The following is a 23,278-nucleotide window of genomic DNA, read 5'->3' as shown; positions in this document are numbered from 1 at the left end:
CACTGGAGGCGATAATCCATCGCCAGTTCGCAAGTGTTTCCCAAAGCGGAAAACCCACCACAGCTTCCCCATATTTTCGCCTCAACAACAACCAGACCCTCACATCCCTGGGAACCCCATGCGAATGCCTCGGTTCGGTCGTCCGATGACGATCAAAGTCCAAGCTGGATATTTAATTATTGCGATCATGCAATCCGGTCATGCCACCTGAGTACTCTTTCTAGCTTTCGCGTCTGCCTTGCCTGCCTTGCCTGCCATGTCGCTGTCCTTCTCGCATCTCTCTCTTGTCCTTGGACAATGGCTGCAGCCTATCGTCGAGCAGTTTCCACCGTCAGTCCAGGATGTCGTGCTGCATCCCCTCGCTCCGAAAGCGCTCTTAGTTCTGCTGGCGTTCGCCTTCCTGCGCCAGACAAACCGCATACTGACCAATTGGTCAATGAACAATGGCGAACGCGACAGGTTTGACCATGAGCGCGAACTGATCCTTCTCACAGGCGGCTGCAGCGGCATTGGCAAGCAGATGGTCCTTGATCTAGCCAAGGCGAGCGTTCGCGTGGTGATTCTTGATATCCAGGAACCCACTTTTACGCTGCGTATGTGAAAAGAAAAAAGTTCAGAACTGCGATAACCTATTGACTGACTGGATGCAGCATCCGGCACCGCATTCTTCAAGGCCGACATCACTTCGTCCGCCAGCATCGCCGAAGTCGCAGAGAAGATCCGCGCAGAGCATGGCGATCCCACAGTTCTCATCAACAACGCGGGCGTCGGCCACGATGGCACGATTCTCCAGAAACCGGAGGCCAAGATCCGTCAGACCTTCGAGGTCAACACCGTCTCACATTTCCTCATGGTGCGTGAGTTCCTGCCGAGCATGATTGAGAAGAACCATGGGCATGTTATCACGATCGCCTCTATGGCCAGTTTCATTGGTCTCGGCGACATGGTGGAGTACAGCTGCACCAAAGCGAGCGCACTCGCTTTCCACGAAGGACTGCGCCAGGAACTGCGTCTATGGTACAAGGCACCGAAAGTTCGAACCACGTGCGTCATTATCCCATCCGTCCATCGTGCTACCTAAAGTCATTATACGAGCTAAACTGACTGTTCGCAGCGTCGTACACCCGCTCTGGGTTCGCACTCCCATGATCAAGGTCTTGACCGACGCGGGCTCGGAATTCAAGCAGCCGATTCTTACACCAGAAATGGTGTCCGAGGCGGTCGTGAAGCAGATTCTCGCCCAAAGCAGCGGCCAGATCATTTTACCTGGGTACTACACGCCGCTGAGTATGTTACGCGCATTGCCGAATTGGTTCCAGGAGTTTGCGCGGGGAGTGGGATCCAGGGATTTCATCAAGCTTAGAGAGTGGCAACAGAAGCAGCTCAAGACGCAGTAGATGCTGAAACGAATTTGTATGTATATTCATGTTCTATAATTTACAATGTAATGAGCTGCGGTTAGATTATCATGACATAATTGGTCGCGACTCCATATTACTTTTTTTAGCGCCGTCTGCTCTAATTCAAGCCGCTGCAAGGAAGGGTCGCAATGATGAGCGTTTCATTTACTTCGTCCGCCTCACTATCATAGACATACATATCCGAGTAAAGGTATACACGCCAAGCACATAAGCACATGACCTTCATCCCCAATCTCAGCCCGACTACATCTTCTCCAACAGCCCCCTAATAAACGACTTGGCCCTCGCCCCCTGCTGCGTCTCTCTCTTATCCCCTAAATATAAATTATAAACCGGCGCGACATGACCTTCTCCCTTGCCAACACAAAACTCCACATCTTCCTTAAATCCCTTGCGCAACTTCTCCACAAAGTCCTCAATGACCGGTAGAAGGATCTCGCGCTCACCGCCACAAACCAGAATCTTACGAACGGGGAACTTGGCAAACCATTCCACTGGCGCATCCGATAGGTCCGTATAGAAATCCTTCGGTGTTTTGCCGACATACCCGCTTCCCCAAAGCGGACCGACGGCGGGAGTGATCAAATCGCCGCGAGAGTCAATGATGCGGTCGCCGAGCTCGGGCTGCAATTGAGTCCACGGTGCAATCATGACGGCTCCAGCGAGGGCGGCGCCGCCGAGAGGGAGAGGGTCAATGGCGGGGTGGGTATGCGAAAGGTGCGACAGGACTCCGCCGACCAGATTCCCACCCGCCGAGTCGCCACCGAGCATGACATGCTCCGGAGAGTGGCGCTTCTCGACGAGGATGTACCGAAGAGCCTCCACGGCTTGTCGAAGCTGGGTGGGATAGGTAGCTACCGGAGCGAGAGTGTACGTCAAAGCAAACACAGCGAGCGATTGGCCATTACGCTCACAGTCGGCGACAATGCTGGCGAAGAACTTGAAATAGCCGATGTTTGCGGGGAGAGCAAAACCGCCGCCTGCCTCTGTTAGGACACCCGGAGGATTAATGAGCAAGTAATCGAGACGTACCGTGATACCAGACCAGGATGTTCTTTGCCTTGGGGTCACCAATCCAGTGGCCCATGGCGCCATGTTCCAGCTGGACGGTCAGGGGCTTCTGTCGCACAGAACGAATGTAGCGGTTGTACACGAGGTTGCTGGCGGGGAGAACATATCTGCCGTCGTCAATACATAAGAAGCACTGCACTGCGACACAAATCCATCACATACTGCATCTGGGCCGCGGACAGACGCGCCGTCAGTTTGCGGAAGACCGCGTAGCCAACATGCAGCAGCCAGTGCGAAGGATACTCAGGCGCGCGGATGGCGACTGTCAACAGCGCCCACACAAAGGTCAGCGCAACAGACGCCAACGCGGGGATGTAGTCGAGTTTCTGCGCAATCGTGAGCATCCTGCGCGGCCTGATCTATGTTTTTTTTTCTCTTTTTTTCTGATTTTTGCCCCTGTTTGTGGCTATATAGACGTTATGATCACGGCAAGTACGGTACCGAGCAACCTTGCAATAATCTCGCAGCCCCTGCCTAGGAAGGAGCGACATGCGTTCAACCTCGCTCTCATAAGTCGCAAGCGTTACTCCATCAAGAGCACAGTTCGAGTTTCGGACAGCATTCCCTCCAGAGTGTTGCCTGAGTCTGTGAGTCTGTAGTAGATGTTCGTGTTCCTCGGCTCGCGACGGTTTCCCAATCGGGCCAGCCTCGGCTGGGTCTTTCTCGATCCGCCTCCACAGTGAGATCGTCTTGCCTGGCTGCCTATATACTTTAAGTCCGTCCCAGATTGAGGATCGATAACCATTTCTTTTTTTCCCAAATCGCCTATTGTTGCAAGTCCAATTAAAAGATGACCGACTACGACGTGGTGATTGTTGGTGCCGGCATCTCCGGCATAAACTCGGCGTACCGACTGCAGACCCAACTGCCGCACCTGCGCTACACCATCCTCGAGGCCCGCGACAATCTAGGTGGCACTTGGGATCTCTTCAAGTATCCCGGCATCCGCTCTGACTCAGACCTATTCACCTTTGGCTTTGCCTGGCATCCGTGGGATCAGGACAACGCGATCGCAGAGGGTCCAGCCATTGTCAACTACCTGAAGCGCACGACCGCGCAGTATAGCATCGATCGCCACATTCAGTACGGCCAACGGCTGCGCGGTGCGGACTGGTCTTCAGTCGACCATACCTGGTCGCTGTCGGTAGAAAACACCGCCGACGAGCAGATGAAGACCCTTTCCGCCCGCTTCATCATTTTCGGCACTGGTTACTACGATTATCAGACCCCTCTCCAGACAGATATCCCGGGTCTAGATCAGTTCACCGGCCAGGTCGTCCACCCTCAGTTCTGGCCTGAGGATCTGGATTATTCTAATAAACGCATTGTCATTATTGGCAGTGGTGCCACGGCGGTCACTCTGCTCCCAAATCTGGTTGAGAAGGCACAGCACGTGACTATGCTGCAGCGAAGTCCAACGTACATTCTGGCCCTTCCGAACCGCAAGTCTCTTATGAGCTGGATACTCCCAGCTTTTATTGCTCGCCGTCTGATTCGGGTCAGCTGGATGCTCACGTCTCGAATTTTCTTCCTCTTTTGCCAGGCTTTCCCGCTGCTCGCGCGTTCCATTCTCCGCGTCCGAACCAAGACATTATTGCCCAAGGATGTCCCCTGGGATCCACATTTCAAGCCAAACTATAACCCATGGGACCAGCGTCTTTGTGTTTCGCCAGATGGAGATTTCTACAAGAGTCTACACACGGGCAAAGCCGCTGTAAAAACAGACACCATCAAGACCGTCACGCCAAAGGGCATTGAGCTCAATTCGGGCGAATTATTGGACGCGGACATGATCGTCCCAGCAACGGGTCTCCGTTTGAGAATCGCTGGCGGTGCCTCCATTAGCGTCGACGGTGCCCCGGTGCACCTCAACGACAAGTTCATTTGGCACGGCATGATGCTCCAGGACATGCCCAACGCTGCCTTTATCATTGGATATACAAACGCATCATGGACACTTGGCGCCGACGCCACAGCTCTAACCATCTGTCGGATTCTTAAGAATCTCGAAAAGCGCGGCTTTGCGGCCGTTGTGCCGCGCCTCTCGCCCTCGCTCGCCTCAACCATTCAACCCCGGCGGCTGCTCAATCTTTCGTCTACATACATCACAAAAGCAGAAAAGGACCTACCGCGGGCGGCAGACCGCGGGCCTTGGGTGCCTCGGGATAACTACTTCAGTGATCTGTGGTTCGCCAAATACGGCAATATTGACGACGGGATGGAGTTCTTGGGAGAGAAGAAGACTCTGTAATTGTAGATTTTCTCACCTTTATTTAGATATGAAGCACGTAATGACTGATACCAATAATGAGTTTTTGATATTTCCCCTCCAAGAGTCGTACGAAAACCGCGAAAACGGCATTGTGTGGTTGTAACAGTATCTTACCCTAGCTACCTCTATCCTACCACGACTTTTGAGTACAATCCGATTCTCAGCAAGACATTAAACCCTATTTTAAAATGAGCAAAGGTATTAGTTATCTATATCTCCGTATTCACATTGCAGTATAGGCATTCAGCGCCAACTGCCCTCCAAGATGCGCATACAGCACATTAGCCCCCTCCTGTATCTCCCCCTTTCTTACCATATCCATCATCCCATTCAGGCTCTTCCCTTCATACACAGGATCCGTAATGAAAGCCTCAGTCCTGGCCCCAAACTTGATCGCCTCAATGGTCGCCTCATCTGGAATCCCATACACACCAGCGTGGTACCGATCATCTAATATCACATCCTTTGCCGTGATATCCTCCTCGTCCAAACCTATTCTGACACCTGTGAATTTTGCAATGCGCAATATCTGCTCAAATGTCTGCTCCACCGTTGCTGACGCATCAATCCCAATGATCTTCCGCTTGCGGCTCCCGTTTACTTTCTGCGCGAGCTTGAAGCCCGCAATCATGCCCGCCATCGTACTCCCTGTTACCGCGCACACAATCACAGTGTCAAAGAATACACCGAGCTCCTTCTCCTGCATTTCAACCTCAAACGCCCACCTGGCAAACCCTAAGCCGCCCAATGGGTGATCTGATGCTCCCGCTGGGATGTAATATGGCTTTCCGCCCTTGGCTCTGATCTCCTCCTCCAAGTTCTTGAGGGTCGATTTATGCTCGATCCCGAAGCCGGACATATCTAGTCTCGTGTCTGCGCCCATCAGCCGCGAGAGCTGGATATTCCCCGCCTTGTCGTAGACGCCATTTTTGTCGTCCCAGTCGACCCATTTCTCCTGCACAAGAGCAACCTCGAGGCCGAGCTTACACGCGACAGCCGCGACTTGCCGCGTGTGGTTGCTTTGGAAGCCGCCGATCGACACCAACGTATCTGCCTTTTGAGCGAGGGCGTCGGAGGCGAGGTACTCAAGTTTCCGGGTCTTGTTGCCCCCGAAAGCGAGGCCGCTGTTGACATCTTCGCGTTTAGCATAGATGTTGACTTTTCCGCCCAGCGCGGCAGTGATGTTAGGTAGGTGTTGGATGGGTGAGGGGCCGAAGGTCAGGATTTCTCGAGGGATGGAAGCAAATGGCTCTGGTAGGGGAACGTCTTGTGTGGGCATTTTGATGGTGGTTATGATGTTGGTAGGGAAGTGGGAGTTTCGACAATCGGGGGTAGAGGGGTAGAAGTTAGATGAAGATGGAGATGCAGATATATAGCTAGGAGCTGTTTATCTGACTCAGATGTGAAGTAATAGCTTTATCAAATGATACGTCCTATTCAGTTGAATTACTTTAGTAGACTAGCTCGGTCATTGGCAAGAAGTATAAATGGGGTAGCTGTCGGATAACAGTATCGGGGAACGAGGGTCTGCTATACGCCATGCCCTGAGCCCCAGAGCCATCAGCCTATCTATCTCGGGAAAGCCACAAGGCGATTGGCGGAAGTTGTACTTATCTTATCGGAATATACCGACGGAAAACCTGAGTGTCTACTATCGCCAGATTGAGATCTACTATTTCCGATCACTGTGGGAAAACGGCTCGCATGTTGCCAACAAGAGTATAGGTATAGAAATGATCATGATCATGAAACTATTTGCATATGGGTGGTTGTGTAATTTAGAACATTTCAACTGTTCCTTGGTGTACGGTAAAAGTAGCCTGTCTCACGGCAGTCTAAACCAGCTCACGTTCACTATTTAGTGGGTGAACCCCAAACAATCAGCTGCTCATATATCACTACGATTGCGCAAGGAATATACAACATCTACACTCACGCAAGCTGCGAAATAGGCACCTTGCTCCACCAGAACTCCGTCTCCTCCCTCGCCCAGTCATCACTCACAAACTTTGCAGGAGGCGCAACACTCCCACCAATAAGCTCCTCATTGCCTTCGCCAAACACCAAAACCCCCGGAGAGGATGGCTTATACGGCTTCCACTCAGGCCGTGTTCCATACCGCCCTTTGATGGCATTTGGATCTCCGCGTGTGATGAAGCTGGTAATGTACGCATGCAAGGTCCCTGAAAGCTCCTTATGCGATTCGGAAAGACCCGTGATTTCGTCGTTGTATGTCTCGTAGTACATGTTGTCGCCATGGTTAGCGCGGCCAATTACTGTGCGCGGGAGGGCCCAATGGTAAAGGTATACCGATAGAGCTCCGGGGATAGAGGCGGCAAAGTGTGCTGTCTGCCGTGCGGGTGCAACGTAGGCGTAATGCCCGTACGCTGCCTCAATGCGTTTGTATTGCGGTCCTAGGTCAAACCCTGTTCTAGTCTCGACGTAGGGTGACGTTGGGTCGGTGCTGGGGTCTGGGTAGAGACGGTCAATTGTGTCCAGGTCCTCCTTCGTCAATTGCGGCAGTAGCTCCTGCCAGAATTTGCGGAACTGCGCAGGATTCGACATTGACTTGTCTACATACATGGTTCCCTCGTTCGAGTTGAAACCCGTCATGATGGGTACTTTGTGCCACAGACCGGCAGTCCATGCATCTAGCGGTTTTCGAGGGATGACATCCCCGTCGATGACAGGCTGGAACGCCCAGCGCAGGGAGGGATTGTATTTGTCAAAGACGGCTATTTGAGCATTGGTAATCAAGGAACTTGGTAGAGAGCGCAGAAAGGGGAAGATTTCAGATTCGGCCAGGGTCGATGGGCATCCAACTTCTTGGAGAAAGTCGCGGAATTGCTGTTCATGGATTTCGGCATTGTACGGACGGACGGCGCGCGATGTTGGCGAACCGGATTCTAGGATAACACGGTGGAAAAACGGAGATTTGCGGCCATCATAGTTGAGCAGATGATGTCCAATCTACCTTCTATCAGTGTTGTTCGAGCTCAAAACATGGGTGGTACCGTACCGAATGAGCACCAGCAGAAAGACCAAACAGCGTGACGGTCCCAGGATCCCCTCCAAACAGGGCAATATTTTCCTGCACCCATTGAAACAGGAATAACTGATCGCGCAACCCGAGATTTAACAGCCCCTCCTTCTTCGAAACACTAGACGGCAGAAATCCTAACGCCCCGAGACGGTAGCCGAAAGTTACTGCGATAAACGGTTCCTCCGACCAAGCCACCATTGACGCAGTCTTATGCATCGCTGCTGAACCCCGATTGTATGCGCCACCGTGTACGTAAATAGCCACTGGAAGCTTCTCAGCGAAGTTTGACTTCGACGGCCGGAAAATGTTCACGCTTAGGCAGTCTTCGCTCTGTTCAAGTGCCGGGCCTCCCGGTAGCAGGGCCTTTCCTGGAGCGGCGGGACCATAATTGGAAGCGTCAATAGTTTCAGTTGAAATGGGGAGCCTTTCAGCAGGTCTGAAGCGCAAGTCGCCAACAGGAGGGCGAGCATAGGGAATACCTAAAAAGGCGTCGACAGGCTGTGGGAATTTGTCTTCGAGCTGGACTCCGACGACTTTGCCCTGGGGAAGCGTGACTGAAGGCCGTGCCATAGTGAATAGTCAATAGGAATCCCTCTAAGCAGGAAAAAGCGACAAGGACAGCAAGCTCTACTTATCCTCCAATAGAGCGCTGACGTGCTCGGAAAGCGTGTTGGAATTTTGAGAGTTGGAGTAACAGCACCCCCGCAATATCGGAAAACAATCGCATGGATTTATGATTTATCAGTGCTCGGCTTTGATACCGACGATGGCATATCTCGTCCTGTCGGCCAGTTATCTGGGTTTATCAGGGATGCTGGAGATATCGGATAGTACTCGCCCACCCATATATAGGGACTGCCCGGTCATGTTTCCGTTTCAAAACCAATTACTCAATCATGGATGAAAAGGCTCCCCCCAGCGGCAGTTACCCGGAGAAAGACGTCCAAGTCGGGACTGTCACCGTCAGTGACCTCGATGAAGGCGGGCTCTTTCTGAGACAACACAATATCACAAACAATGATCTAGAGGGCTTCCTTGCCGATGAGGCTCGCAACAAAGCCCTTGTGCGCAAGGTCGACCTCATCCTCCTACCGCTCCTCGCAGGGACATATATGCTGCAATATATAGACAAGACGGCCCTGGCTTATTCGGCCGTCTTCGACCTGCTGCCATCGACCAACATGACCAGCGAGCAGTACAGCTGGCTTGCCTCAATCTTCTACTTCGCGTACCTCGTCGCAGAGTATCCATGGACAATCCTGGCCCAGAGAACGGCCATGGCCAAGGTAGTTTCGGGCAACGTCATTGCCTGGGGCTCAATCCTTATGATCACAGCAGCTTGTAAGAACTTTGCAGGCATAGCAACTTGCCGCTTCTTCCTCGGTATTTTCGAAGCGCCCATTACAAACTGCTTCATGATGATTGTGGGGATGTGGTATACCCGACGTGAGCAGCCCTTCCGCGCTGGGATCTTCTATTCCTGTAACGGAATGGGCGCTATAGTCGGCGGAATCCTGACTTACGGCATTGGCCAAATCAAGACCATCGCCGTCTGGCGCGCCATATTCCTCATCCTCGGTGGTATCACCGTTGCATGGGGCCTTGTCTTGCTCTTTTGCTTGCCTGACGATATCCTCTCCGCGAAGCGTTTCACTGTCGAAGAGAAAGCACTTCTCGTTGCCAGAGGAAGACTCGCGCGCACAGGGATTCTCAGCCACCAGATCAAATGGTACCAAATTCGCGAAGCCCTGCTCGACCCGCAAGTCTGGATCTTATTCCTATTCATGCTGCTAAACGAAACCATCAACGGCGGGCTCGCCAACTTCAGCAAGCTTATCATCAAGGGTCTCACGGATGACAGTCTCAGGACCGTGGCCTTGGGCATACCATTCGGCGCCTTCCAGCTCCTTTGGGTCTTGTCAGGGACGTTCATTGCGTCGAAAATTCCAAATACTCGCACAATCGTGATGTTTGTGTATTTGGTCCCCTCTCTTGTTGGCATCATCATGCTGTGGAAGCTCTCCCACGAAACCCAGGAAATCGCAGTGTTGTTCGGGTACTACATCTCGGGTGGCTATGTGTGTAGTTTGGTCCTTGCCTTGCAGATGCCAGCCACCAACCTGGGCGGATACACGAAACGCGCGACTAGTGTTGCCTTGGTATTTCTGGCGTACTGTGCCGGCAACGTCATCGGACCGCATGCCTTTCTCGCGGCGGAAGCACCCGTCTATCAGACAGGATGCAAGCTTATCATATCATGTCTAGCTGCGCAGGCGGCCCTGTCTATTTGTCTGCGGCTTCTTTTGATTCGGAGGAACAAGCAGAGGGACGCTGCTACCACTGATGCGCCGGTGTCAGAAGAGGAAGAATTGGCGGATTTGACTGATTTTGAGGTTAGTTTCTATTTTATTTCTCTTGCTGATGGAGGACTAACAGAAGGTACTAACAGAATCCTCGATTCCGATACGTGCTTTGATGTTGGGTAACTGGTTAAGATATTCATCTACTGCTGCGTGATTAGCAGGTATAACGAGACCTCGATCTGAGTTCAAGCCTTGTAATATACGTCCGGCATGTTTCGCCCTTTCATAAGCTTCTCACGGCAAATAAATATTTATTTCACCCAGCTCTTGATCATCCTTTCATTCTGTCCATGGGTTGAGTCGCCCCGAACATATATATGTCTTATGCGCCAACGCTGGCTTCGCACTGAGGAAATATTGCGTGCAGGCTTCTCTGCTCGAACAATACATAGCAAGTAGCCGGCGTTATACAGTATTCATAGTTAGGTTTCCACCAGGAGAAACTATAAACTTGAATACAATCTCCACTGATGGACTAGGCAGGTGTGGACCTTATCAGAGGACTAAAGTCCGCGAGAACCGTACGCGTCCATGTACGGCATTTGCCAGAGGTCAGGAAAGGGGGGTGACTCTGGTATCAAGCCTGGCATAGATCCAAAGGTCATGAATGTCTGAAGAAAGCTAGTGTCCCCAACTCCATTGATTCCAATATCATCTGCCATGGCCTGATTTGTTGGTGCTTGTTGTTGAATAACGAACTCGTCCTGGCCTTCTGGATTTGGTGCATTGTGGGCTGCGAAATGGAATGACGGAGCGTTGACCCCATGTCCTGGCTGTGTTCTATCCAAGGCATGCTGTCCACCATGGGAATGCGGATGAGGATTCTTCCGCCACATCTCAAGGTACTCTGTATCGCACAACTTCTCAACGACAGCCTCACATTGTCCCAGGCAGATATCGGCGAGATCCCAGTTGACCTCGTTCTTCATGCGGCGCAGAAAGTCAATCAGTTTCTTTGCGCTGGCTATGCATTCTTGCGCAGTGTCTGCATTTTCAGCTTCCAGTGCGCAGCGGAGCGTTAATGTCGCCGCTGAGGTAAAGTGATAGGCTGTATACGGTAGCCAGAAAGCATGCAATTCATCCCTAGCGAGATTAACTGTAAAGTCAATCACAGTTCTTGCGGCCTTCCGACATCTAGATCGGTAGTATAATTTATCTTCCTCCGCGGGAGACTCATTCGATCGGTGAATCTCCAGCAGCGCAATCCTAGAAAGACACAGTTTCACAGCTAAGAATGCGAGCTGAAGATTTAGTGCTCCTGCTGCTTTCCGCTCGAAGACTGGAGAGCTGGGACGAAGCCATGACGGAAGGCCTTCTTCCCATTCGTTGAGTGCCGTTTCGTGGCGTCGGAGTGCCCTGAACGATGCCTCTAGGGGCTGAACCTCCAGGACGTAGATTAGAGGAAGAATTTGTCCGAGGAGAGTGGTTAGAGAACAAAGAGCAATGAAAGAGTGGGCTCCTTGGACTCGAGCGTCGGGTGGAAAGTCGTCGCCAGGTGTAATGCTCACCATAAGCGAGTCTGAGTCCGGCAACGGCACATCCCAAACGGACTTGTGGATATGGGGCGGGGTACCATGCGAGAGGCTCGCCCTGTATAATCAGAATCCTTTCACGACTATACCACTATCAAGCGTCAAAGGACATACCATTGATCATGTATCAGAATACCCCACCAAGTCCGAATTCGTAAGCTCTTCTGACGTGGATCCACGCCCCAGGTGGAAGGATTACGGTTTAATCCTAAGCTCTGCGATAGTGCGACAACACGGCCGACATTAACCGCGTTGTAAGTAATAGAGGTAATTGGACGTCCCAGAAGATCCAGTATGCAAGCCAAGATTGTCGAGAAGTTTGGGCTCAGAAAATCATCATTCATCGCACTAACTGTCAGATTCCACATGTATCTTATGTCTGGAACCGGACGGTTAGTGGCTGCAATTTTCGGTGATAATGTCCAGAGTAGCAGCGAGCACGCGTATATTTCACACGCAAGGGCATACGGGAGGCCATCTTGCTGGTAGGCCCTTAAGACCGTCTGCTCATCTAGAATCGGGAATGGTGGATGGATGTTGTTAAAGTAGCTAAAGGAGAATGGTTAGATGCGCTTTATTAATGGGGAATTGACATATCACAAACACGCTGCATAGCTCAGGCCCCAGCGGCTCGACAACTTTCTCCATGGCTTCAAACTGCCTGAATCCTGCCGTACCATTTCCAGAAGGTGCAATATCTCTTTGTCTTGGGACTTTCATGTATATGACCGGGTTGCGGGTATCGTCGGAGTAAACACTATACGGGTTGGGCCTGGCATAGGAAACTGCCGAATTTGGGATGGATGACATACATCGCTCTAGGACCTGAGCGTCCCGAGCCATTGCTGGCCCCACTATGTGGCCAGATTGATTGGACGCATCGTTCTGAGAGAATACAGGGGTCGCTGTAGACCGATCTCTAGCGCTGGGGTGTTGATGGGTGCTCTCAGCGTAGCTGGCAGTTTCCGTCGTGGGCGGCGGAGAGGGCCTCTGTTGCGGTTCTTGGTGATCCTGGGGTGCATTATCAACTGCCAGACGTCTCCTCTTTGCAGGCCCAGGCCCGCTGCTAGCCCTAGAGCATGTTGCGCCGTGCATGCGACACAAAAGACATGGTTGATCGGCGACCTCCTGGGTGCATCGACTTCTCCGTTTACGACAGAAGTCGCAGGCGGGGACCTTATGGGAGCGATAAGGGCGAGCGAAAGATGGAGAAATTGGAGTGGTTGGATCCGTCGTTCCCTCGATGTTGTTGGGCATTACGAGGGAGGTTGGGAGGTTGAGCTACCGAGAGCCTGGAGCGAATGTGGTCCACACCGTCCACGGTCGTTTGGCCGTCGGAAAGCGAGCCAACTCCGCTAGCGCTTGGACATAACAAGTATAGACTCGTATAGACTCAATGGGAACTGCTGTGGGCGTCAATTGCGAGACAGGACCAACAGCAGGGGGAATGGCCCACGGCGCTCAATTTGGTGATTGGCAGAATTAAGATGTAATTTGATTGCCATAGATGTCGAGTTGCTGAAGTGACACAGGAAAAAGCTGAGCGAGACGCGGTATCGAGCTGCCACGTGACCAAATTTTTAGTGGATATAAACATACCGAAGAGTATATATATCAACACAGGACAAGATTTTAAGGAAGCACTATGTGCTTAATAGTTCAATACAACTACGCCAATGACTACGCCAGTGTCAGGATGATGACAGAAAGCCTTTGACTAACTACTGGGTAGTGAAATATTAGTACATAAATCGCATCAGGTCTCATGTATCATATTCATAGCAACATGACATGAACATCACGACAATTAAGATATATTTAGGCTTTCGCCTCCTCATCCTGCTTCAATCCAGAGCCCTGATACTTCGACTGAGCAAGAGTGTTGAGCTCATCTTCCTGTTTATCCAGCTTGTAGTTGGTTGCCCAGAAGCCAATGCCGCCAACGAAGGCCAAGATGGCAACGACAGCATAGTTCCAAACAAGGAGCGGGTCTTCCGAAAGACCAACAAAGGCCTGACCGATGGCGGAAGAGAAAGCGTTCATGAAAAGTGAGACGGCCTGGACCAAACTGCGCATATTCTTGGGCGCCTTGGTGAAGGCGTACTCAAGGGACGTAACCGACGCCAGAATCTCGGAGATACCACCGAGAATGTAGGTGAGAGCCTGCACCCAAACAGATATGGGTGCGTGCAGGCCTTGCTCCAGACAACTGTTGGCTTCTTTACCGCAAGGGCCTTTCTTGTAGATATAGTGCTGGGTGACGGTAGCCACGATCATACCGGAACCGGCCACGAAGAAACCTGCTGTAATACGCTTGAGCGGTGTGAATTTGATTCCAATACGGCGGAGGAAAGGATATAGCAAGCGGTCGAAGATGGGGATGAAAATTATCAGGGCGAGCGGGTTGAAGTTGTTGATGATGTCGTTGGGGACGCCGCCAAGTCGCATTGTGGCGGCCTGGGAGGTAAGATTGTTAAGCATTTGGTTGTAGGCGAGCCAGTAAAGGGGATACCAGAGGAACACCCGGCACGCTTTGAGACCGCGGGCCACTTCATCAACCCACTCGTCATCGAACGTCATCCAGGTAGGACGGTTTGCTCCCATGGTACTGGGCTTGACGGTGTTCCAGAAGTGGGTTTCGTTTTTCTTGATTCTACTCGTTGTCAGACCTTCGTATGGAAATGAGTCCAGGTGGAGAAATACCTCTTGAATGGAATACCAGCCACTTTGACCGTGGTAACGGACCAATGGTGCCTGATAGCTTCCCTGATCAGACGATATGCCTGGGTATACACAGAGCCAGTCGGGGGAACCAGGTTGTATTTGTTGCGGCAGAGGAACAGCACAAGAGGAGAGAAGCAGAACATGATCGTGGGCAGCAAGAATGACAGCCAGAACCCAACGTATCGCTCGGCATAGACCATGCTGATCTGTCCAGTAAGCGAGCCGACGTTGATACACAGGTAGAAGTAAAGATAGACACGAGCAACAGTAGCAGCGGGGTCAATGATGATGCGCTCCCCTGAGGATAGGGTCTTAATGTAGGGCCGCTCATCGGGGTATTGTTCCGCAATCAAGGCCGAGATGTTGGACTTGAAACCACCGGTACCCATACCCATGATGATCAGACCGATCGCAAAACAGCCAATAGCGCCATTGGGGTTCGCGATCACAGGGGGAATGGCGGAGATGATGAGGATAACGTGACCAACTAGAGCACAACCGATCGAGAACATGATCGTTCGGAAACGACCCCAGTACTGATCTGCCAAGAAGGCACCGGCGAGCGGCATAATGTAGGACCAGAAAGAATTGACTGACACATTAGTCAAGGGATAAAAAACCACGTGTTGTCCACGTGGACGCGCGGGACTTACACAAAGTCAAACCGGTCGAAGCCTGCTGGCCCATATCCAAGGCGCCAGGAACCTCGGAGCCGCCAGAGATGGCACCGGTGGTAGAGCCCGGGGGCAGAGGCTGTTGGATGAAGTTGACGACTGCACAATGTCAGCAAATAGCAAAGGGCAGTCTTTCCGGTCGGCTTCGCGTACAAACAGCGGTGGTTCCATAGTAGGAGAAACGCTCGCACAGCTCGACGAAAGCCACAGAGAAGGTGATCCAGTTCATCGGCCCAGCGACGCGGCGGAGGGTTTGCATCTCCTCGTGCGTAGGGTGGAGCTTGTTCAGAGCCTGGTCCTCCTCGCTGCCGGCTGGATATTCCTTGGTCGCGGGGATTTCCTCGATACTAGACTCCCTGGCGATGGCATCCTTCTCCAACTTGATATCTTTACCCAAGGGCAGCTGAGTGAGATGAGCATTCTGCTGAGCGGCGACGGCGTCGCCGATCTCAACGGAATCGGCTGGGTTCATGGCGACAATCTGTTCTGGGAGGTTGGGTGACAAGATTGCATAGAGGACGTCCCACGAAGAGAGGAGAGAAAGATCGAGGTTGGCGGGGACGCAATGCAGCTTTTAAGGTAGGAGCCGGGGCTGGAGTATGTACTAGTGTGCCACAGCGAGAATTCTAAAACAACCGCCTCGGGACGAATCACAACCAGAGGAGCTGGTTATCGCGTGCCCGCAAGCGAATCGGTAGGGGCGGCCGTGGCGAGCGGATTTAGTGTCGACTCTGTCAAGCAGTCTAAGATAACAACAGCATAAGTTCCGATGGCACCATCCCGGGGCAACCAACCGAATTGGTGCGCAATCTCGCTCCGTATCAATGCCCAGCCAGAGGACCGGCTGTAACCGACCACCAGACGATGCCAATGGTGCACTAAGCGACATCTAGGTTGATTCTGGAAGGTCGTTATGGGCTGGGGCGGGCTTGGGCGGGCTTAGTAGGTACCTGCTTGAGAGGCTTCGGTTTCTTTGCAATCTTGAATCCTGGGCGGAGATTCCCTCGATAAGACCGTTTCCCTCGAAAGCCACTAGCCTTGGCGCTGCCTGCCATGTAACATCATGTCTTGGCGGACCAATCAACCTCGGAAGATTTGGATGCGACACTGCAGGATCGTTCAGGTGAGAGCTGGAGAAAGCTGGAGACTGGAGGCTTCATATGGTTATCAACTCCCATGAGCTAAGACCATGCTCTTTGTCCTGGGTTTTGGTAATAAGGTAATATCATGTCGCAGCGTGTCGCGGCAAACGTCTGGACCAGGGCCCAATCCTGCCAAGATCAGGGTATTTCTGTTTGATAATGGGAACTGCCATTATTTCGTTTATTTCGTTTATTTTGTTGGCGACGAAGGATTGTATCACGGGAATCTCCTCATCGGTAGCGAATATTGCCAAGTAGCATTCGCGGATGGACTCGAGACTCGAGACTCGAGATACGAGATGGCACCATTCATCCTGGTCCTGGATCGAACCCATCCTGATAATGAGTGTTGTACAACATATTCTTTGAAGCGAGCTATCTGGTCAGTCCCGACTGGCTGGCCAACGGTTCTGGCTATCCACATCGAGCAAAACGTGGACGTGAGTATGAACGCGGGCCCGACAAGCAACACAATTTGGACCCCAGGATGTAGATAAGACTCTTGGCCAGATTATGGGCCAGCACGAGCCTCGAGGTATGATTGTAGAGTTCCATCTGGTGGAGTCTGGGGTGGCCGAAGGCCTGACGGTAGAGGCCAGAGGCTCGCTGATCCCTGCCTGTCTCTATCTGGTCGTGGGTCGACCTCCCGAGGTCCCTGCTTGCGAGCCACGAGGCAGTCTCCTCAGTTTACTCTGAGGATCAAGTGTGTAGCTCCCACTCACCCTTCCAGACTGACTTGGCTGGGCTGATATGCATCTGTTCTGATGTTGTCCTACCCTCAGAGAATGCCTCATGAGTTCGCAGGCTGACTGCAACTGCTGATTCCAGGACACTGTGGTGCCTTGACGCTGCTTCCAAAAATCTCGTCTCCTGGACGATTTTGTTCGAAATACTTCACGAATCTTGTGCTGATCTCTCTATATGAAGCAGGGTGGATCGAGATAACCTACCTTCTCACGACCCCGTCGGAGCTGACAGACGATCATGAGCTTATCCCGCCGATCGAAGACGAATATCGCAGCACTTTTGCGCCTTGTACATTCTTCCGTTCACCGATCACTCTAAAGAATGGAGGCTCACATTGCTCTGGTCTCGATCTTGTCCTGCTCGCGGTTGACCTGACCTCGGCTGATCCATAGCGTTGCCCGTCCTTTCTAGATATACGCCGCTGCCATAAGAGTATCCATGGAAGGCCGTCGTCGTGCGACTCCGAGGATGCTCGATGTCGTCCAGGGAGGCTGTCTTTGCTGGACTCTGTGGCACATCCTTCAGCATTTCCGTTGTTATAAACCATAGCGTCGACAGCCAGGAGAAGCTTTCAGAACCCCTATGTTCTTTATCTCCAGCCTTCTGCATCGGGCTGGTGGGGACGCGTCCACTGGCCATGCTTCGCACCCGCTGTCCAGCTCTGTATATAATCTTGGAACGAGCAAGCAACTAGAATTGCTCAATGTATGGCCGCAGTGTGAAGGATAAGTAAGGTCCCGATTATGGTCTCCGCAACATGTTTTCCAGCGAATTGACGTAGGTCATACATATTTGCTTGACCAAACGACGTTTTCTCATCATATATGTATGGAGGTGGACGGTATGAAGCGAAAGGTTTACCGGTGCAGATCGCTATCACGTTTCTATGCAGTTAGCTTAGGCTGGAGAAGTGAGGCAGAACGTATCACTTGAGGTTGAATCACCTGGCACTCCCGGACCCCTCCTTCCCCAACACCAGCAATCACTGAGCATCCTCCATCTCGTCTTTGATCGAACCCATAGTTGCTATAACAAGCGAAATCTATACGAGTCTATATATCATTTCACTGAAGCGAGGATGGCTTTCTTCTCGCTCTATATCCAGTTCTTTATCCTTGGAGTCGTGACTTTCTGGGTAACACACGGACCCCGCCCTCTTCAACAAACCTTGGCAGCTGGCGACCTTGATAGTTGGCTCTCCAGTGAGGCCAACATTGCTCGCACCGCTCTTCTTGACTTGATCGGCGACAAGGGCAGATGGGCCGAGGGGGCCGCTGCGGGTGTGTTGGTTGCAAGCCCAAGTCGGTCGAACCCTGACTGTAAGTCGACCCAGGATTCATGAGCATATAGACCAGTTTCTGATTGCTGATCCACGAAGATTTCTACACATGGACGCGAGATTCGAGTCTGGTATTCAAAACGCTGGTGGAGATGTTCAGGGCGGGTGACTCTGATCTTTTACCTATTGTCCAAGACTGGATATCATCTCAGGCTCGCATACAAGGGTTGGAGAATCCGAGCGGAGGACTGGCAGATGGACAAGGCCTGGGCGAGGCCAAATTCACGGCCGAGGAGACGGCATTTGCAGGCTCATGGGGTCGACCCCAACGGGACGGACCGGCTTTGCGAGCAACTACAATGATTGAGTTCGGATGGTGGCTATTGGTACGGACGGTGCTCTTCAGGGTGCCAATGTGACTGACGCCTGGCAGAGCCAGGGATATCACCAGCTGGCTGCAAATACCGTGTGGCCCGTGGTGCACAATGATATCTCTTACTTGACTGAGTACTGGAATCAGTCTGGATTCGGTGAGTTTCGGTCTGACCGATTTAAGTAATATTCTTACCTGGGTAGACTTGTGGGAAGATCTTTACGGACGCTCCTTCTTTACCCTAGCAGTCACTTATCGTGCCCTGACAGAGGCAAGTTTGTTTGCTCGGAGTATAGGGTCTTCATGTGCGGACTGCGAGTCTCAGGCACCACAAGTCTTGTGTTTGTTGCAATCGTTTTGGACAGGAAGGTTTATTCGCAGCAACTTGGATACCGGAAGAACCGGAAAGGACGCTAGCACCTTGTTGGGGGTCATTCACACATTCAGTCCTCGCTCGGAATGTGACGATGCCACTTTCCAGCCATGCTCTGCCCGGGCTTTGGCTAATCATTACAGAGTGGTTGACGCGTTTCGCGATCTATATGATATCAACGCAGACCGTAGCCAGGATCAGGCTATTGCCATTGGTCGCTATCCTGAGGACCAGTATTTTGGAGGAAATCCTTGGTTTCTTTGCACGATAGCTGCAGCCGAACAGCTCTACAGTGCGATATACCAATGGAATCATCTTGGATCTATAACAATCACAGCAGTATCTCTTCCATTCTTTCAGATATTGCACCCGACTGCCGTACCAGGGACTTATTCGTCGTCAACCGAAATATATCACCAACTGATCGATGCCGTTCGGACGTACGCCGACGGTTTCATGCGAATTGTGGTAGGTCTTCTAACAGCTGAAGTTTTGGATCATGGAATACAATGCTGATCAATGTAGCAAACATACGCTTCTCATAATGGATCGCTCGCCGAGCAATTCTCCAGATACGACGGCTCTCATCTTTCCGCAAACGACCTCGCTTGGTCTTACGCTTCCCTATTGACTGCGCACCGTCGTCGAAATGCAATCGCCCCATCACCATGGGGAAATCCTGGGCAACCCAGCATCCCTTCCTCTTGTGAACCTACCAGTGCGTCAGGTACATACAGTCTCGCCACGATCACCACTTGGCCACCTATGAATGGGTTACCAACCACAACATCCGCACCATGCCAGGTGCCGGCCCTAGTTTCCGTAACGTTTGAGCTCACTACCTCAACAGTCTGGGGAGAGGAAATACGATTGGTTGGTTCAAGTGGGGAGCTTGGATACTGGGTGTCTGAAAGGGGGATAACTTTCAGCACTGACCGCTACTCATCCTCACAGCCCATATGGTGGGCGACAGTCTGGCTGCCGGCAGGACAGACAGTTGAGTACAAGTATATTCGGGTAAGAGAGGGATATGTCGTGTGGGAGGGAGATTCGAATCGGCTATTGACTATTCCGGCTGTTTGCGGGGTAAAGTCAATTTATAGAAGGGAGAGCTGGCGATGAGTCTATCCTCGTTCGTACGTATCTGAGTATCCACTAAGTATCAAATTCTCCATTGACAGTATTGAATAGCAATAATACTCCCATGTTGTTCACTTGCTGGTGTACTGGTAACCTCCTTGGCTGGACAATAAGACCTTGGCAGGCCTCCATTTCAGGCGCCATGATTCAGGGCAAGGCTCATCCGTCCTTTTCAGGCACAGTTACGGCAACGACCTTTGCCGAGCTTTATCAAGTATTGGTCAAACAGCCGAGCTCACAGTTACCTCCGTCCCTGCAGTTGGAACAGAGTGGAGGTTGACAGATCGCGTCATCAGGCCCGATCAATTCGCAACTGCCGATCTCCCTAGCCAAGCGCAGCGAATACGGTGACGTTATCCGGACTGTCGACTGTGCATAAAGCCGAACTCTCGCTCCGGGGTACTTCGATTGCTAGCGGTACGGTTTGATTGAGGTATTATGAAGCTCAGCAGTTTTGTTGCCCTTGCAGGGATATCGGCCCTCTCCGAGGCCAGCCCTAGGCCTAGGCCCAACTTTCTTTTCGTCTTTACTGATGATCAAGACCTGACAATGAACTCTGTGGAATATATGCCGCATGTCGCAGGTCGCATCCGGGATAAGGGACTTGATTTCACAAACCACTTTGTAACGACAGCGCTTTGCTGTCCGTCGCGAGTCAGCCTCTGGACCGGTCGCCAGGCGCACAACACGAACGTCACATGGGTCGCTCCGCCATACGGTAAGTTGTATATGTTGATTCAGACATCAGAACTGACAAAGCAAGGCGGTTATCCGAAGTTTGTGTCACAGGGTTTCAACGAGGACTGGTTTCCCCTGTGGTTGCAGGATGCCGGATACAATACCTACTATGTCGGGAAGCTATTCAATGCGCACAGCGTGACAACTTACAATAATCCGTTTGTCAAAGGCTTCAATGGCTCGGAGTTCTTGCTGGATCCATTCACATACTCCTACTGGAACTCCAGTTATCAGCGTAATCATGAGGCCCCAAAGAGCTATGCGGGCCAGTACACGACGGACGTCACCGAAGAAAAGGCTCTCGGCTTTTTGGACGATGCTCTAAAAGACAAGGAACGACCTTTTTTTCTGACTGTGGCCCCTATTGCACCACATTTTGAGCAAGACCCCAGTCATGCTTCAGACACTCCCCCACAAGCTCCGATCCCTGCTCCTCGTCATGCTCACCTCTTTCCTGATGCCAGAGTTCCGCGTGTGCCTTCTTTCAATCCACTCAACGTATGTCCACGAACCCAGGGTTAGGTTTGGGCTAATAAGATGCAGCAAACTGGTCCGAGCTGGATTAAAGACCTGAAGCACCAGAACCAATCGGTGGTAGACTATGAAGACTTTTTCTACCGCCAGCGTCTCCGCGCCCTGCAAAGTGTCGACGAGATGGTAGACAAACTGCTCGATCGCCTAGAGCGCAGTGGTCAACTTAACAACACCTATGTGATCTACAGTTCGGACAACGGGTTCCATATCGGCCACCACCGGCTTCCACCTGGAAAGTCGACATCCTACGAGGAGGATATCCGTGTACCATTTTTCATCCGCGGACCAGGGATCAAGCCCGGAGAGAAGGTAACTCAGGTTACCACGCACATTGATTTTGCTCCCACCATCTTTGAGTTGCTCGGTTTGCCGCCTCGCAGTGACTTTGACGGCACTCCGATGCGTATCTTGAAGGATAGCGCCGCCGTTCCCCATGAGCACGTCATAGTGGAGTATTGGGGTCAAGCAGTTCTTGAAGGTGACTACGCAAACATATGTACGTTTCTAGCCGAATCACTATTGCGCATACAGGTAGCTGATGATGCCACAGCCCCGACGAACTCAGATCGCATGCCAAACACCACATATAAATCCGTCCGCCTCCTGAGCGAGAAGTACAATCTCTTCTATGCTGTCTGGTGCACTGGTGACCACGAGCTCTTTGATCTAAATGTACATCGTCTTCCCATTCTCGTCAAGCTGCGGAAAAAGCAAATAGCTGACGGTTAAAACAGACGGACCCCTACCAGATGCACAACATCTATACTACCGCCTCCCGAGCCTTCAAGAACAGGCTAGACGCCCTCCTTCTCGTCCTGAAGTCCTGCGCCGGAAGCACATGCATCAAGCCCTGGGCCGAACTTCACCCTGACGGGTCGGTTCAAAGCCTTTCTGACGCTTTGGACTCGCGATATGATGGCTTCTATGCCCAGCTTCCAAAGGTCGAGTATGAGGCTTGCGTAGACGGGTATCTTATTGCTGCGGAGGGATTGCAGTGGGAGGCTGTCAGTGCTAGCGCTCTACGGGGCTATGCCCGGCAAAACTACGACTTCGACTATGTGCAGAAGTACTAGAAGCTCTAGACAACCACTCCAGAACTTGAAGACTTATACATACTCACGCAGACATGATTATTGGCATTAGATATAGAAACGATAACGCTATCGAGGTCTACCATGAAACAATTGGTTATGGCGCACCGGGTTAGTTCAAAAGTGTATCAAATCCATCGCACCAATCTCAGCGCAGCAGCCGCTGTAGATTATATGAAAATGGGGACACGTATTATAAGGGGACAAGAAGCATAAGCAGAAAGGGAATACTTGGAAGACTGAAGCCTATTACCCTGACTCGCCTCTATTCTTTGTCCTGGAGTAATAGTCCACTCAGCGTCACCCCAGCCGGCCGGCATGCAGTTTTGGAGGATGCGATGGGTTGGAGCAGCAGAAGTGGGCTCAGGCGTAGACGTGGCGGACGCAGGCTGAGGTTAAAGCCTATTTCCACCCGTCACGAATGACAGGGGAATCACATATATGGCTCAGCTGTGCCTCTGATAAAGTGTGCTGCAATATCAGTCAACGAACACCGTAGGAGAGACTGCGATGCATATCAGAGTCTATGTTGAAGCATCGACACCCAAAGCACAGGCACAGAAGCGCTCCCATATGGGCGTTGCACAAAATGTGTGTCGGTTTTGTCTAATATCACAATTAGAAACCAGCTTCTGTTTCCATCACTCATTGCAATAATTGCCTGAGATTTGAGCACCATTGACTAGAATAAAACCATGAGTCCATTAAACAAGCGTTTCATTAAACTAGCGGCAGAAGTAGAGTTTTGCGGTCGTTAATCA

The 23,278-nt window shown here is 51.7% G+C and overlaps 9 protein-coding genes across 9 annotated transcripts; 4 read left to right on the top strand and 5 right to left on the bottom strand.

The window, feature by feature from the left end:
• Positions 1-130: 130 nt before the first annotated feature.
• On the top strand, positions 131-1,546 carry BDW70DRAFT_144768 (SDR family oxidoreductase). The gene is made up of 3 exons (XM_073738309.1): positions 131-593; positions 651-1,044; positions 1,115-1,546. The coding sequence occupies exons 1-3, from the start codon at positions 257-259 to the stop codon at positions 1,395-1,397; spliced, it is 1,014 nt and encodes a 337-aa protein (XP_073591357.1). The 5' UTR covers positions 131-256; the 3' UTR covers positions 1,398-1,546.
• A 118-nt stretch (positions 1,547-1,664) lies between these two features.
• On the bottom strand, positions 1,665-2,836 carry BDW70DRAFT_154112 (lipase/thioesterase family protein; the record flags this gene model as incomplete). Its single annotated transcript, XM_073739771.1, has 3 exons — positions 1,665-2,407; positions 2,454-2,599; positions 2,655-2,836. 3 exons carry the CDS (start codon positions 2,834-2,836, stop codon positions 1,665-1,667), a joined length of 1,071 nt encoding a protein of 356 aa, XP_073591356.1.
• Positions 2,610-4,743, top strand: BDW70DRAFT_165928 (flavin-containing monooxygenase; the record flags this gene model as incomplete). The annotated part of the gene is made up of 1 exon (XM_073741860.1): positions 2,610-4,743. The coding sequence occupies exon 1, from the start codon at positions 3,283-3,285 to the stop codon at positions 4,741-4,743; it is 1,461 nt and encodes a 486-aa protein (XP_073591355.1). The 5' UTR covers positions 2,610-3,282.
• Positions 4,744-4,834: 91 nt separating this feature from the next.
• BDW70DRAFT_10785 (putative 1-aminocyclopropane-1-carboxylate deaminase) lies at positions 4,835-6,156 on the bottom strand. The gene has a single exon (XM_073734443.1). The coding sequence runs from the start codon at positions 6,041-6,043 to the stop codon at positions 4,988-4,990; it is 1,056 nt and encodes a 351-aa protein (XP_073591354.1). The 5' UTR covers positions 6,044-6,156; the 3' UTR covers positions 4,835-4,987.
• A 540-nt stretch (positions 6,157-6,696) lies between these two features.
• On the bottom strand, positions 6,697-8,377 carry BDW70DRAFT_164394 (putative extracellular lipase; the record flags this gene model as incomplete). The annotated part of the gene is made up of 2 exons (XM_073741468.1): positions 6,697-7,734; positions 7,784-8,377. The coding sequence occupies 2 exons, from the start codon at positions 8,375-8,377 to the stop codon at positions 6,697-6,699; spliced, it is 1,632 nt and encodes a 543-aa protein (XP_073591353.1).
• A 326-nt stretch (positions 8,378-8,703) lies between these two features.
• On the top strand, positions 8,704-10,283 carry BDW70DRAFT_154108 (putative MFS transporter; the record flags this gene model as incomplete). The annotated part of the gene is made up of 2 exons (XM_073739770.1): positions 8,704-10,200; positions 10,257-10,283. 2 exons carry the CDS (start codon positions 8,704-8,706, stop codon positions 10,281-10,283), a joined length of 1,524 nt encoding a protein of 507 aa, XP_073591352.1.
• Positions 10,284-10,378: 95 nt separating this feature from the next.
• BDW70DRAFT_165919 (Zn(II)2Cys6 transcription factor) lies at positions 10,379-12,959 on the bottom strand (the record flags this gene model as incomplete). Its single annotated transcript, XM_073741859.1, has 3 exons — positions 10,379-11,760; positions 11,817-12,251; positions 12,307-12,959. The coding sequence occupies 3 exons, from the start codon at positions 12,957-12,959 to the stop codon at positions 10,674-10,676; spliced, it is 2,175 nt and encodes a 724-aa protein (XP_073591351.1). The 3' UTR covers positions 10,379-10,673.
• A 440-nt stretch (positions 12,960-13,399) lies between these two features.
• On the bottom strand, positions 13,400-16,068 carry BDW70DRAFT_144758 (putative MFS peptide transporter). Its single transcript, XM_073738308.1, has 4 exons — positions 15,254-16,068; positions 15,080-15,199; positions 14,406-15,018; positions 13,400-14,355 (listed from the first exon to the last, which is right to left on the bottom strand). Exons 1-4 carry the CDS (start codon positions 15,570-15,572, stop codon positions 13,521-13,523), a joined length of 1,887 nt encoding a protein of 628 aa, XP_073591350.1. The 5' UTR covers positions 15,573-16,068; the 3' UTR covers positions 13,400-13,520.
• Positions 16,069-18,067: 1,999 nt separating this feature from the next.
• On the top strand, positions 18,068-22,569 carry BDW70DRAFT_154104 (Six-hairpin glycosidase-like protein; the record flags this gene model as incomplete). The annotated part of the gene is made up of 12 exons (XM_073739769.1): positions 18,068-18,308; positions 18,368-18,654; positions 18,702-18,798; positions 18,845-19,482; positions 19,540-20,100; positions 20,269-20,501; positions 20,604-20,872; positions 20,903-21,390; positions 21,436-21,922; positions 21,977-22,098; positions 22,161-22,430; positions 22,522-22,569. 12 exons carry the CDS (start codon positions 18,068-18,070, stop codon positions 22,567-22,569), a joined length of 3,741 nt encoding a protein of 1,246 aa, XP_073591349.1.
• Between the last annotated feature and the right edge of the window lie 709 nt (positions 22,570-23,278).

This window comes from Aspergillus foveolatus (assembly GCF_047715535.1).
Source record: "Aspergillus foveolatus strain CBS 279.81 unplaced genomic scaffold BDW70scaffold_106, whole genome shotgun sequence".
NCBI lineage: Eukaryota > Fungi > Ascomycota > Eurotiomycetes > Eurotiales > Aspergillaceae > Aspergillus > Aspergillus foveolatus.
This window is presented reverse-complemented; position numbering and strand designations above follow the sequence as displayed.

Excerpts from the sequence above, each read along its gene's own strand:
- BDW70DRAFT_10785 (XM_073734443.1), bottom strand. The coding sequence starts at position 6,043 with ATGCCCACACAAGACGTTCCCCTACCAGAGCCATTTGCTTCCATCCCT.
- BDW70DRAFT_144758 (XM_073738308.1), bottom strand. The coding sequence starts at position 15,572 with ATGAACCCAGCCGATTCCGTTGAGATCGGCGACGCCGTCGCCGCTCAG. Across the intron at positions 15,200-15,253 it reads CTATGGAACCACCGCTGTTT|TCGTCAACTTCATCCAACAG; the intron begins GTACGCGAAGCC and ends GACATTGTGCAG. Across the intron at positions 14,356-14,405 it reads GCTGGTATTCCATTCAAGAG|AATCAAGAAAAACGAAACCC; the intron begins GTATTTCTCCAC and ends GACAACGAGTAG.
- BDW70DRAFT_144768 (XM_073738309.1), top strand. The coding sequence starts at position 257 with ATGTCGCTGTCCTTCTCGCATCTCTCTCTTGTCCTTGGACAATGGCTG. Across the intron at positions 594-650 it reads GGAACCCACTTTTACGCTGC|CATCCGGCACCGCATTCTTC; the intron begins GTATGTGAAAAG and ends GACTGGATGCAG. Across the intron at positions 1,045-1,114 it reads GCACCGAAAGTTCGAACCAC|CGTCGTACACCCGCTCTGGG; the intron begins GTGCGTCATTAT and ends GACTGTTCGCAG.